This window comes from Tachypleus tridentatus, chromosome 9, assembly GCF_004210375.1.
Source record: "Tachypleus tridentatus isolate NWPU-2018 chromosome 9, ASM421037v1, whole genome shotgun sequence".
Classification (NCBI taxonomy): Eukaryota; Metazoa; Arthropoda; class Merostomata; order Xiphosura; family Limulidae; genus Tachypleus; species Tachypleus tridentatus.
This window is the reverse complement of record NC_134833.1, coordinates 77,463,154-77,476,744: the sequence shown is the minus strand read 5'-3', so window position 1 is coordinate 77,476,744 and position 13,591 is coordinate 77,463,154. Positions and strand designations below refer to the sequence as shown.

The 13,591-nt window shown below is 31.7% G+C and overlaps 1 protein-coding gene across 5 annotated transcripts in view; it reads right to left on the bottom strand.

Moving 5' to 3' along the window:
- Positions 1-13,591, bottom strand: part of LOC143225545 (diacylglycerol kinase delta-like) — a 133,791-nt gene that overhangs the window by 51,102 nt on the left and 69,098 nt on the right. For all 5 annotated transcript variants that reach the window (XM_076455189.1, XM_076455191.1, XM_076455190.1 and 2 more), the window contains 7 exons: positions 12,369-12,449; positions 11,126-11,230; positions 7,395-7,524; positions 6,140-6,246; positions 3,140-3,268; positions 1,340-1,602; positions 309-417 (listed from right to left, as the gene is read on the bottom strand). In XM_076455189.1, the coding sequence (XP_076311304.1) occupies positions 309-417; positions 1,340-1,602; positions 3,140-3,268; positions 6,140-6,246; positions 7,395-7,524; positions 11,126-11,230; positions 12,369-12,449 (924 nt within the window). The remainder of the gene's footprint in view (positions 1-308; positions 418-1,339; positions 1,603-3,139; positions 3,269-6,139; positions 6,247-7,394; positions 7,525-11,125; positions 11,231-12,368; positions 12,450-13,591) is intronic.

Sequence of the window (13,591 nt, the reverse complement as noted above, 5' to 3'; positions counted from 1 at the left end):
CCCGTATATTACATATATCAAGCTTGGTGACAATCAATCCATTATTTGCCAGTACATGACAAAACACACAAAGAAGGCCTACAAGATTCCAGGGGGTAGCAAGGGAAGGATCATATCTCAAAAGTTATTAACTGTACATGCCAGGTTTGGTTACAAACAGTTCAGCAGACTGCCAGTTACAAGATGAAACACACACATACAGATGTTTTTAAATAACAATTTATAGATTATAAGTATTGTGGTAACAGAGTTAGTAACAGCAAATGGAGAGAAATGCAGTACTCTGAACTTATTTGGTTTTATTTTACCTGATTATGTAGATTTAGTTTATCTATCTCTGCTAACACCCAGCTCACACTTCCATCACCAGCACACACCAACACTCTAAACGGATGAAATGTTTGGAACATTCGGAGTCTGTAAAATAATTAAAAGAAATTATCTTAATCAAAGTTGTATATCTGTTCAAGCTGAATTCCTTATAGTACATAAGTATAACATTTTATATTAAATAATATTTTCAATAATTTCTTAGAATGACTAAGGAATTTAAGGAAAGACACTTTTAGGAATGTAAATACTATCAAATAATGTAAATTGTGTTTGTGTGTATATAATCAAATAATAACATCTAAAAATGTAACCTTAGTAATTTCAAAGTTACACTTAGAAAACATTAATGTGATCTGTGCAACAACTAGAGATTTCAGGAACTCATATGCAGAAAAGCAAGTGTAGTTATTTGTACTGGGGAAAGAAAAGAGACAATACTTGACATTAAACTAAAGCAAAATTTAAGAAAGCAGAAAAATGGCTAATTGAAGTTGTAAAGAGGATTACTACATTTGATAGAATCAGTTGAAAAGTAGAATAAACTGTATTTGAAGGTTAAAACATGTATAAACATTCAACATAAATTCTTAATTCTTTCAAGAAGACAGAAAAAAAATACCCGAAAGTACATTCATGATACCCACTTCTCTACATAGCTGACCAATCAGAAAAATAGATCATATGAATCAATGACACGAAATAGTCACAAAGCAATCCTCTGCATACAAGCTAAAGTACAACATAGTACAAGTATCTAATACCCTCTACAGAAATTAATAACTCATGTTGCATGTAGCATATGACTTTACTCAGAACAAGTATGTTTTAAAGCAGAACTTAAGAAAATTTCATCACTTTTTAAGTAGGAAATATACACATTAAAAAAGGATAAGATATGTAGTATTTTTACTGAACAAATGCCATGTTACTAATCAAACTAACAATTCAGCCTAATACTTACATTGATATGTAACACATCAAGTCAATCAACAAATAAAAGGCTTACCCGAGTCCTGGCCCTGTATTCATTAGATCAAACACTTGGGCAGGGTTCAGGAGCTGTTTAAAACGTCGCAAGAACTTTACTCCCTGGTTGTCACCTGATTTAGAATTAACAAATACTAAAAGTGGACTACATCCCACTGGCCTTGTAGCTTCCCAAGCATCATCAGTGCCAATACTGTGCAAGGCAATAGGAGGAACAACAGAAACATGACAGATTCCTAGTGGACAACGTTTAGGAAATGAAGCTTTGCAGGCTGAGTGGACCTGTTGACAGATAGTGAAAAATCAGTAAATTAAAAAAAAATAGTAATTAATGCATCTGTATGTTACAAACAAAAACTAGCAGCTGAGGCATAAATAAAATGTAGTTATGGGCTAAAATTAATAATCAGGTTGCCAATAATTATAATAAATTTAATATTTATGGTAAAGGTTTAAATTTTTTGTCTGATTAGTGAGACTGCTAAATAGAAAATACTCATTATGTAAATATTAAAGCTTTACTGAATGGAAAATTAACTTAAGTACAGTTATTATATTAAGGGTTTAGTTCTTTTATCTGGCAACTAAACACAAACTCAGCCATTCAGTAATTCTTTAAATCTGTTGACTGATAGTTGAAGATGTTGAAACTCAATAGAAATATTAGCATAAAAACAACATGAATTTAGGGTTCTAGCCACCAGGTTCCTGGGTCTCTTGAGCTGGCTGTTTCGCACACGTGTTTTTACATATGATGTCGTTTAGGTTAAATAGCAATAGTAAACTTTGTTGAATGGTAGCTGTACATAATGGACATCATTAATGTTTTATATGTATTTAGGTAATATTCACAAGTACATTCAGTTGGTAAAAGAGTTAGCAATAGTGGCTATGAGCCAAAAAGAGTAAGTATGACTACTGTCACTTGATAATATTTAATTTTCTTAACTGTAAATACAACAGCTCCAAAAACTTGTACTTTAAGACTGAGCATGAATATAGTCACCACGTAAAGTTATCAGTTCATTTGACTGATGGCATGTGATGTATTACACTATGCTACGATAAATATCCTATAACTTAAAAATATTTTTGTAAGCTAAAAATTAAAAGACATTGCAGTCTCTCAAGAACATTTTATAGCATAAGACTCATTATTTCTTAACAGCCTAGATTATTCAAATCTGATAAGAAAACTTGCAGAATATTTAATACTTTATAGCAATAAAGGTTACTCTGATAAGCTAAAACTTTGATAAATCATAAAAGTATAACACTCATTCAGGTATGAAACCCAAAACACTCTAGTATGGTGAGACAACTAAGGTCCAAACTTCATATTATTTTTGACAAAATTTCAATAGTAGCAGTTTCACATAAAAAAACATTTTCTCTATGAAAAGAACATGAAAACATGAGATCCAAAACATCTCCATTTTGCTGAGAAGATCAAAGCACAAATTTGCACTAAGGTTTCACATCAAATATGCCTCTTGTCTTGTAAGAATACTAAGGTAGAAAAAGACCAAAATATTTCAAGTGATAAGAACACCAAAGAACAACACTTAAAATGTCTGAAACTTGCAGGTGGCAAAGATATGCAACAAAAACATTCTCCTGTTTGGTAAAAGCATCAAAGTAAAATATTAGCTACTGAAAGAAACCCAAAATACCATCAACATGGTAACACCAGGGTATAAATGACTTTTAATAAAAGTTTCTCCTGTCAAGCAGTTGAAAACCATAAAATACTAGGAACCATAGCCAAAAAAAAAACAAATTTTCAGTGTTTCAAAAAAACATCAAATAACAAACTTACCATTGCTCGACACCAAAGGCATCTCCAGTCTTGCAACCTTAAGACACTTCCACATGTTTTATCGCAGACACTACATTTGGCACTAACAGGAAGATTCCCTTCTAGCCACTGATGAGGCATTGCTAAGTTCTGAAATAAACAAAAAACAGAAGTTCTGGAATAGACATGGCCACAAAATGGAGTTTCATGTATTTCAAATCCATATAACTAAATTCTGAAAAGAACTGATATTAAAAAAGCAACACTAAATTATAAAACATATCATGTGAAATTAAATATTTTTCAAAATAATGTAAGAAATATATAACTTAAAAGTGTTTAGAAGCAAAATTCACACCATTATTAGTGATAAAATACAATATCCTGATACACCCTTTCATTAGTGAAAAAAAACCTTATACATAAAACAACACTAGAGAAATATTATGTTAGTCTGTCCAAAACATTATAGCTTGACTTCCCTCTCAGACTGGCAAATGTCTATCTCTTCTCAATTAACTGTTCCTGTTTCGCAGATTTAGAATTTCCAAGATGGGAGACATCCCTTGTACTTAATCGTACTGGAAACCAAAGGAAGATAAACTAACCTGGGATCCCATGATCATCTAAAAAAGGATCTACAACAAGTAATACTCCAGCTGTGATAAGTAAAGCATGACATCTTCTAATAGTTTAGAGCAGACAAACACAAAAGTCACTTGCTATAAGCAACAATATGCTATGCAAGATGGATCTCTGTCTGGAAGAAAGACACAAGTCATGTGTACACAAGCTGCTTCTTCAACATATCCATTCAACCATCACAGATTTCATGCAGCTGGAGAAATGTGTATCCAAGGTATTCAGTACAAAGACCATCATCCTCAGACAGTGGATGGAAAACATGCACAAAGTAGTGGTATACTTTTGACATGAAAAACCTGGTGGAAGGACTTTTCCAATGTAACTTATGCAGCAGAGCTATTGTCAAAATGTACACCTATTATGTACAACATAAAAGAATGAGGCAAAATGGATTGTAACAATGTGATAAGTCTTCAAAATTATGTAAATATAACAAACTCAACCTTCATATAATACAAAAATATGTTATCAGTTTATGTATCTTTGTGCAGCTTCATTGGTTTCAAATAATCTTATCATCTGATCCATTCCTAGTTATACCTCCTAGTTCTAAACAGAAGACAGCTCTTCACTCATTGTGGATCATGCCCACTATCAAGGAAAAATGTATGACAGACAAAAAAGAAATACATTGGAAAAAGAGAAAAAAAAACAATAAAATTTTATTAGATTCTCCTTAAGCCAAGGAACTTCTGGATACTTGGCATAAAGCAAATTACTGTCCACTGTTTATTCTAACATTTTATAGGAAAGTTATATCTTGAATGAATAAATACCACAATGCCTGATCACAATAAGCAGAATTCAACCATTATCCAAAAAAAAATCATCTGATACATAAATGGTTTATGGTGTTATTTCTTGGGTTTAAAAACTCATTTGCAAAAGTAGCATTTTACTCAACACCAATCCAAACACCAAATATGAATTAGTTGCAGAATCACTCATGCCTTCCAGTTCTACAAGATAAAATATTACGATAAAAAATATTTTCTTTTTTTTTTTCACTCAAAGCTTCATCCACACATCAAGAATGTTCAGAATGTCTCTCTACCAAGTGTTAGTCAATAATAAGCCAGTGTTTGGATACTTATTCTGTGTAAAGGCAGAAAAACACTGGATCTTTTCATTACTTGTCATGAACAAAGAAAATGGCATTAATTCATATTCACAATCTTTACTACGTTATTAACCCTTAAACAGCAGTCATCATCAACTGACACTGCTACCTATAATATTCCTACTGTTTAAGGGTTTACAATCTTTCTAATTAAAAACACTGTAAAATTCACTTATATACCTTAAAAATCACCTGGAAAATAAATATATGATGTTCACTATCACTATCATAGCTGTCTTATGAAAGAACAAAATTATTTCAAAGTTAAAACGGAGAGAAAATGTATCCATACATATGAAGGAACTAAACATGTCAAGAATTAACAAATACCCTTGGCTATTTACCTCCCTAACCCTTATTAGCTAGAGGTGAAAACATGTTCACACAACACAAGAACAACTCCAGAATAAGGTAAAAGTCCATAATAGCCTGAATATTACCTTAAGTATTAAATAAATTGAAGAAAGAAAAGACTAAATCACAATAAAAAAAAGTGAGATAAAAGACTTCCTATTACACAGTAGTGTATGATTTACAGAATTCAAAAGTTATTTCACCAATTCTTATTATCTTGGTAGAAAGCATACTAATTCATTCTTTACTTCATGAAAAGAAACCTAAGTTTTGAAATAAACAATCAAAGAAAGATAGCTTAGTTCTAAGACTAAAAAGGCTTATAGTAAAAACACATATTATTGAAATCAAATATATAAAACTAAATTTTGAACCAGACAACTTCTGAAATGGAATTTCATATTATTAAAGGAATAAAAAAAAGAATTGTATCTTGCAAGTTTTATACTAAAGCTTCACACAAACACAACCAAAGAAACTTAGCTAAATTCTGAAAGTTAACATTGCTATAACAAAAGAAACTTATTTCAATTTTGAAAGTTTATATTGCTAAAACGAGTGAAACTTATCAAAATTCTAAAATTAACAGGGTTTGGTTGAGAATACATATTACTAATGTATAAAAATCTAAGTTATGTACTGGAGTTTCTTATTACTAAAGAAAGCAATAAATCTTTATATTCATAATATAATGTTTAAAAAAGTTTTAACAGTTTAGGAAACAACAGTATTGGAATAAAAAGTACGTAGGAGAAAAAATGATTTTAGTAATAATAATACAAGGATTAAAACATTCCAAAAATATCAAGTTCATAAACAAGAGGCTAAATGTACTTTATGTTTTTATTCTGTGCTGAAGTTTTTACATTCCAACTAAAACAAAATAATGGAAGTATACAAACCCTATCTTCATCCTCAATTATATCTCTTCCTATTGTAGCTAAAGTTGTCCACTTACAATTATTAAGGGCTTTGATGGCACACTTCTTGTGTACTTTAAACTTGCAAACTACCAGTGAAATATTAAAGAAAAAATTAATTTTAGTAATTTCATTCAAAGCTTTATTTAAATTATTCAAAAAATTAAGTCACTGATATATTAAATTTTCAGCAGGAACATACCACTGCATAATTTAACCAACTTATTGCCCAAAACAAACATTAATAAACATGTTTAGATACAATTGAAATAGAAACCCTATAACCCAAGTGCTTTCAAAAGGTGAACCTCTCAAAAGTGCTCAGCTTATAGGGTTTCTATTTCATTTTTATCAAGACTTTTTGGACATACGTGTTTTTAGAACAACATCTTTAGATACATTTACATCTATCAAAAAAGCATCACAGATTACAAACTTAAGCATAAGACACAGTCTAAGCTCTATTGTCCAATGTTTCATCAGGAAAAGGCCAAAATATTCTTTATCTAAACTGACTCCACACTCAGTATAAAAATTAAGACAAAATGACCATTACGATCCATATAAATGTAAAAAAAATATTTTTATTTAAACCAACATTTCATCTTTGAGACTTCTTCAGAGTTAATATACATAATTGTTTGATATTAGAATATTCATTAATTAATTTGTTTAATTTGACAAATAATCTGATATAAAATTAAACCTGAAGAAGCCTCAAAGGCAAAACGTTTATTTAAATAAAAGTATATTCTTTCACATTTATCTTGAGTGGAAAGGTAATCTATTCTTAGCTTTCATTAAACTGTGTAAATCCCCCCAGTATGCACTATAAATTTTTATAGAGCCAACAAAAAATATTTCAAACCCAGTCATTTACAGGAAATACTACACATTCATTAGCAGGCATACAATAAAATATATTAAAAGTGATATGCAAATTAAAGACAGTAAAAAATGTGTAAATACATTTGAAGAATTTGTCTATCCAATTTACTTCCATATTTTAGCAAGAATTATATTACTAGAGAGAGCATGCTATATTTTATAAAAATACACTGTTGATGAAGCACACAAAGAGAATAATAATTATATTAAATTTGCAGAATATAAGCTGTTTAGTTTACAATATTTTGTAAAATTATTTCCTGCTTAATTCTGAATGAAGGAAGAAAATAAGAATATAGACATCACTTCTATTATGTGATATCTTTATATAATAATAAAAGTTTTTTACCTTCACAAGATAAGCCACGAGATGTTACTCCAGATAAAGCCTCTCTACATAAGTTACAGTAAGTTGGTCTAGCATGGGAAGTAACAAACCAATGATGTTGGCCAGACATAAAATCGGGGTTTTCAGCTCCCTGGATATATATAAAAATAATGTAACTTAATATATAGTTATGAAAAGGAAAACGTTGTTAAACCAATTATTAAAATATCACAGTTAAATTTTAATCGTATAAATAATGTCAATTGTTTGTGCACAGTGTTACATGAATTGAAATTTCAAAATCCACATTGAAATTTCAGACTGTATGATGCACCATGGAGACTAAAAGAAACAAATTAGTGTTACTCAGAAAACTTACAGAAACATAAAACATCTCTGAAACACAGATTTTGTGAACATTACTTATGTAACGAAAGTCATAACATTTTCCAATGAAAATATGTGACACCTTTCCAAATGTTCTCGTAATAAGATATATTACTCTTGATATTCATTGTTTACAATTAACATCAGATGGCGCCACATTTCCATTTTCTTTTTCTCGTAAACACACAACAAAGTAATCATTGAGTTACATAACTTTATGCAAGTTGATTTTGTCAAACTTTATGCGTGACTATAATATAACTTGAGTAACCGATAAATGACTAGTTATGAATTTATGTCTCACACAATACAGCCTCAGTTTCACTTAAAACAAGAAGCCGTGTATTGGCAGATGTTGCAAACAATTTTAAAAACTTGTTTCCTCGCCAATGAACTAGTGTCAAAAAACTAATAGATGTATAAAAGATTTAACATAAGTTTTACTCAGTTTTTGTGTGTTTTTTCTTATGGCAAGGCCACATAAGGCTATCTGCTGAGTCCACCAAGGGAATCGAACCCCTGATTTTATCGTTGTAAATCCGTAGACTTACCGCTGTACCAGCAGGGACAAAGTTTTAGTCATATATTAACTGCAGTAATATTATAAGTACAAATATCTCTAGAAAATCAAAGTGTGATAAGTCACCACATTTAATGTCTTCCAAACATTTATAACATCTGGTAAAATAGTCAGTTTTTAATTTATAAATTCAGTTTTCATTGGATGGCATACGCAAATAAAAAATTGAATTAAACTTTAAATTACAACCAATTAGAAATTGAAGAATTAATGGTGCTATACAGAAAAATTAGCATGTTATAATAAAACTATTTTTACAAGAAAATCAGGAAGTCACGTGACAATTACAGCCCATAATAAAGTTGTGGTATAGAAAATGCATAAATTGTCATTCTTAGTCTTTACCTAGGTGTTGTTGTATCACTCTAAACTGATCGTTTATGGAATGGTACTAACAGCCCTTTCTGATACAGAATTATTTATACACTCGGATCATAAAAGTGTATTCATACTGGAGGCTTTGAGTTGATGGGATCAACTTGAGGCACTCATGCCATCCAGAAAGAGACCAACAATAAGCTAAAATAGTTAAGTTCGGTGTCTTATAACAGGTGAGAATCCACGAACACAAAGTTCAATACTACACAGCATAATCAAGAAAGGTCTTTGTTTGAAAAAGTAACTCAAGTTATGTATCCATAAAACTGTTTCTACTAAATACATATTCAACTGTTCCATACCTCAACAACTGCAAAATAAAATGGGTATTTATATTATTCTATAGACGTATTAGTCAAGTCGTCAGACACACCCATCTATGGATATTTTGCAACTGGAATGTTGAAAGAAAACGCTAGGAAACCGTCGTACTCGTATATTCGACGGATTATTAAAATATATATAGAATAGTGAGATGTTCTGGACATGAAATCTCTATGAAAAGTTTTCTGCAATAGAAATAATACTTTTGGGCTATAGTCAGAGAGCGCATAGCTGGATGTTGCGACATGGACTGTAACGACGTGGTGAGGCACCAGAATCAGCTTAATATAACATACTCAACCTCTATGCATGTGAAGTAAGATAATTTAGGTGTTTCTGAAGATCTGTCTTCCTTGTTAGGTCGAGAAATATAACATTCAAAAAATATAAATATAAAAATGTGAGAAACTTGTACACGTATTTGGACAAATAAAATGACAAATTTTAAAGGCTTTACACAATGTGTTTTAAGCTTGAGGGATTTTAATACTAAAATTCGAGGTATAACCCTTTACTATAAGCACAGTGCAGATAGTTATGTAACGTTGACCTTAAAAACAGTTATTGGCTTTCTTTTTTCACGTACATATGAATGGCTAACGCCATGGAGCTTGTTTCTTTGTTTGAATTTCGCACAAAGCTACATGAGGGCTGCCTGGGCTAGCCGTTCCTAATTTAATAGTGTAAGACTAGAAGGAATCCAGCTAGTCATCACCACCCACTGCCAACTCTTGTGCTACTCTTTTACCAACGAATAGTGGGATTGACCATCACATTATAATTCCCCCACGACTGAAAGGGCAAACATGTTCGGTGTGACGGAGATTCAAACCCTCAGATTACAAGTCCAGTGCTTTAACCACCTGGTCATGGCGGGCCCGCCATGGAGATAGAGGCTTAATGACGGTTTGCCCGTCCAATTTAGATTTAGCGCCTTCCCGTGTTTCAGATTTGAAATTGATATAAAATAAAACTAGGACATATACAAGTTAAAAATTGAAATCAAATATAATTCGTGGTAAATGTAGTAATAATAATAATACACAGTTCAAACGTAAAGCCTTTCATTTTTTATTATATCATAAATAATTTTTAAAATCTTCGAAAATTACATTCGTTGTGAATGGGTCATATTAATATGCTGTCCTATAGTTTACTCATTAATGTACATTGACGACTAATAATACAGAACACACACATACACCCCAAAAAGCGCATATGCTGTCGCCAGGGCTAAATGTAAATATAATTATAATTCAAAAGTGTAATATCAGATAATACCACCAATCTAAATTTAACATACACCTTATGATTTCAAAATTATTACTAGTATGTTTTAGCTAGTCCATAACGTTGATTTGATTTACCTATTTTTTAGAGTAATGCATATTTGTATTTCATGTTTAAATCTGTTCTGTTTAAAATCTCCGAGTTCATTCTTCTTCCTTGTAATTCATCAAACAATACCTTTAAACATTAAAATTATATAACAGCTTTGGTTAACCCTTAAAAATATAAGCAAGTTTTGTAAGTTTCAACATGGCTTACATCGTTCAATCAGTAAAATGAGAATAATTATTTGTTATACAGAGACATTAAAATGTATCGAAATATCTGAAAGCAGACAATAACTTCACAAGTTTGTTTTTTTTATCCAAAAGTAAGTTCCAAATAGAATAATGAAACAACAGTAAGTTTAGATTAATACACTAACCATTACGGTACCAATAAAAAAAGGTATTTATTTTTGTGATATAACAACTAACAAACTAAATAACTGATTGTAAGGTACGAGGGATCTTCGAGAAACACCGTCACTTACATTATTGATCCTACTAACTTAGAACTGTATCTAAAATGCTTCTGGGTGATAAAGCCTGCATCCAGCCTCATAGCGTTCCTTGAGAACGTTTTACTGACAACGCGAGGTAATATAAAAAGAAATGGGCATAATTCTTAGGCAAGTGTTATAAGATGCGATTATCGCCAATAATATACCATAAAACTTTGAAGGCTGGCCTCTCCTCAAATACGTACTGAATTAATTCTATCGTGGTGGTAAAAATCAGTAGACGTTTCTTACCTCGTAAAAGTTCTTGTTTCCAACGCTTTTCAGGGCCGATATCCACGATTCCATCTCCTTCCGCGACTCGGCACACAGGATAAGTCGACGAAATGGAGTTATCAACTGTGAAAAGATATTAAAAATAGGGTATAAAACAAAATTCAATATACAGTGTTTCGTATTAATTTCAATTTTTAATCATTCAAAGAAAAGTATAAACGTTAAAAATAAACAAACAAAAACGTTATATCTACAAATGTAAGCTACAACCAATGACAAAACCTACACTTCGTATTATATCTAGCTAGAGTACAAATTCAGTTCAAGCACCTTATAACAATAAATAATAATGAGTGAAGCACAGTTTGTAAGTAAACACTTTGAAACTTACATAACCTCTTTAAGTCTTGTGAAGCTCTAAGAAATATAAACAAAATAAAAACTTTAACGAGTAATAAAAAGTATTATCCATCAAAAGTAGTTACATGACTAAAATAAGAATATAAATAAACTAACAGCATAACTGACACCAGGAATGCTTGTCAATGAGACCAAATTAGGTGGACTACGGATGTGATGCCATGGTTTTCGGTATTTAAGTTAGAAATAAAAAATATATTCGTTTAAGGGATCAACCTGTTAACCAAAACAAAAAAAAACATTACTGCCAAAAGGATTTGCTTCTCAATAGTGTTCGGCTACGAAGTTGTGGAGATATCCAAAGTGTTCCTCTTACACAAAACAAGTTTTAATATCTGGCAGGTACCGCACTTATAGCGCGAAGTAAATTTTATCTAGTCTTTCTCGGTCAACAGAACTCACGAAAACCGTGGAGGAAACTACTTGGTAGAATTGAAGAACCCGATCTTGTTTTGTACAATACATGTGGTCACTACCATCTTTTATATACAAGAATGGATAGGGGTACGAGTTTTATTTCCTCACAGCCTAGAAATCAGCGTGAATTCTAGCACAGTAGTGAGCAAACTAGATTCCAAATATCGCAGAGTTGAAATCCCTCTTCATAATTTAAAAATTATAGTACCAGGATGCTTTGTTTGGGAACTAACTCACCAATAATGTCTCTCTGATCCACAGAATTGTTATGGTACTTAAAAATTAATCACAACGACAAATTGTTGTTTTCTGAAAGGAATACACAATTATTTAGCTTTGTAATAAATTACTAATAATAATAATAAAATACGTAAAAGCACATAAATCATACAACATTTACCTGTCAAAATATGAGTTCACTGACCTGAAAACTGTGGTTTACATTTTTTGTACTACATTCAGCTATGCTCAAGTCTGTCAAGTCGACTTCCTCAAAAATCACAGACTGAAAAAAAAAATTTAACAACATTTATTTATTACAAACAAACTTTAAACCCGTTTTCATTATTTTAAATAAAATCATGGAACAGCTAGATGTTCTTTCCGACCTACCTGACAAAGACTTATAAAGCGTGTATCTATATAATTTAGTGAGTTTTGTTTTTAACCTTGCTGTACGGAGGAAGAAATAAAAGGCAATCAATACCCTTATAAAATCTAATGTAACTGCTGAAACCACTTCACAAGAAATGGTTACGCAGGATTAGTACACAAGATTAAAGAAAAGTTAAAACAGACAACATAATACTGATTCAGGCTTATGATGGTCTGGTTCTTAGAGTATTTTACTCAGAATCTATGGGTCATGAGGTCGAAAGGCTCCGCCAAACATGCTCACTCTTTTAGTATTACGAACGTTATAATTTGACTGTCAAACCAACTATATGTTGGTAAAGAGTAACTCAAGAGTTGGCAGTGGATGCTGTCGACCTGATGTCCTCCTCCTCTTGGGCAGTTAAAAATAAGAGATGGCGACATACAACTTTAGTAGCTTCGCCATAAACAAGCTTAATGTTATTCTCCAGTGGCTCAGCGGTAATCTTAAGACTTATAACGCTAAAATAGGAATTCTTCATTCCTGTGATGGGTATAGCACAAATAGCCCATCGTATAGCGTTTTATTTAATAATATAGCAACAGACAATTTGTTACGAAAGGGATTTTTTGATCAATTTGACACAACTGGAACGGCCTGGCATGGCCGAGTGGTTAAGAGGCTCCATTCGTAATCCGAGGGTCGCGGGTTCTAATCCCCGTCACACCAAACATGCTTGTCCTTACAGCCATGGTGGTGTTATAATGTTATTGTCAATCCCGCTATTCGTTGGTAAATAGTAGCTCAAGAGTTGGCGGTGGGTGATGATAACTAGCTGCCTTCCCTCTAGTTTTATACTGCTAAATTAAGGGCGACTGACACAGATACTTCTCGTGTAGCTTTGCGCGAAATTAAAAAAACAAACAAACACAACTGGAACTGGCGTAGTTTGTAAATGATTAATTCAACAATTATAACAACTAAAATAAATGTTCGAAATGCTGTGCGACCAAAGTACACAATGGGCTATCTGTCCTCTGCTCACCAGAGGT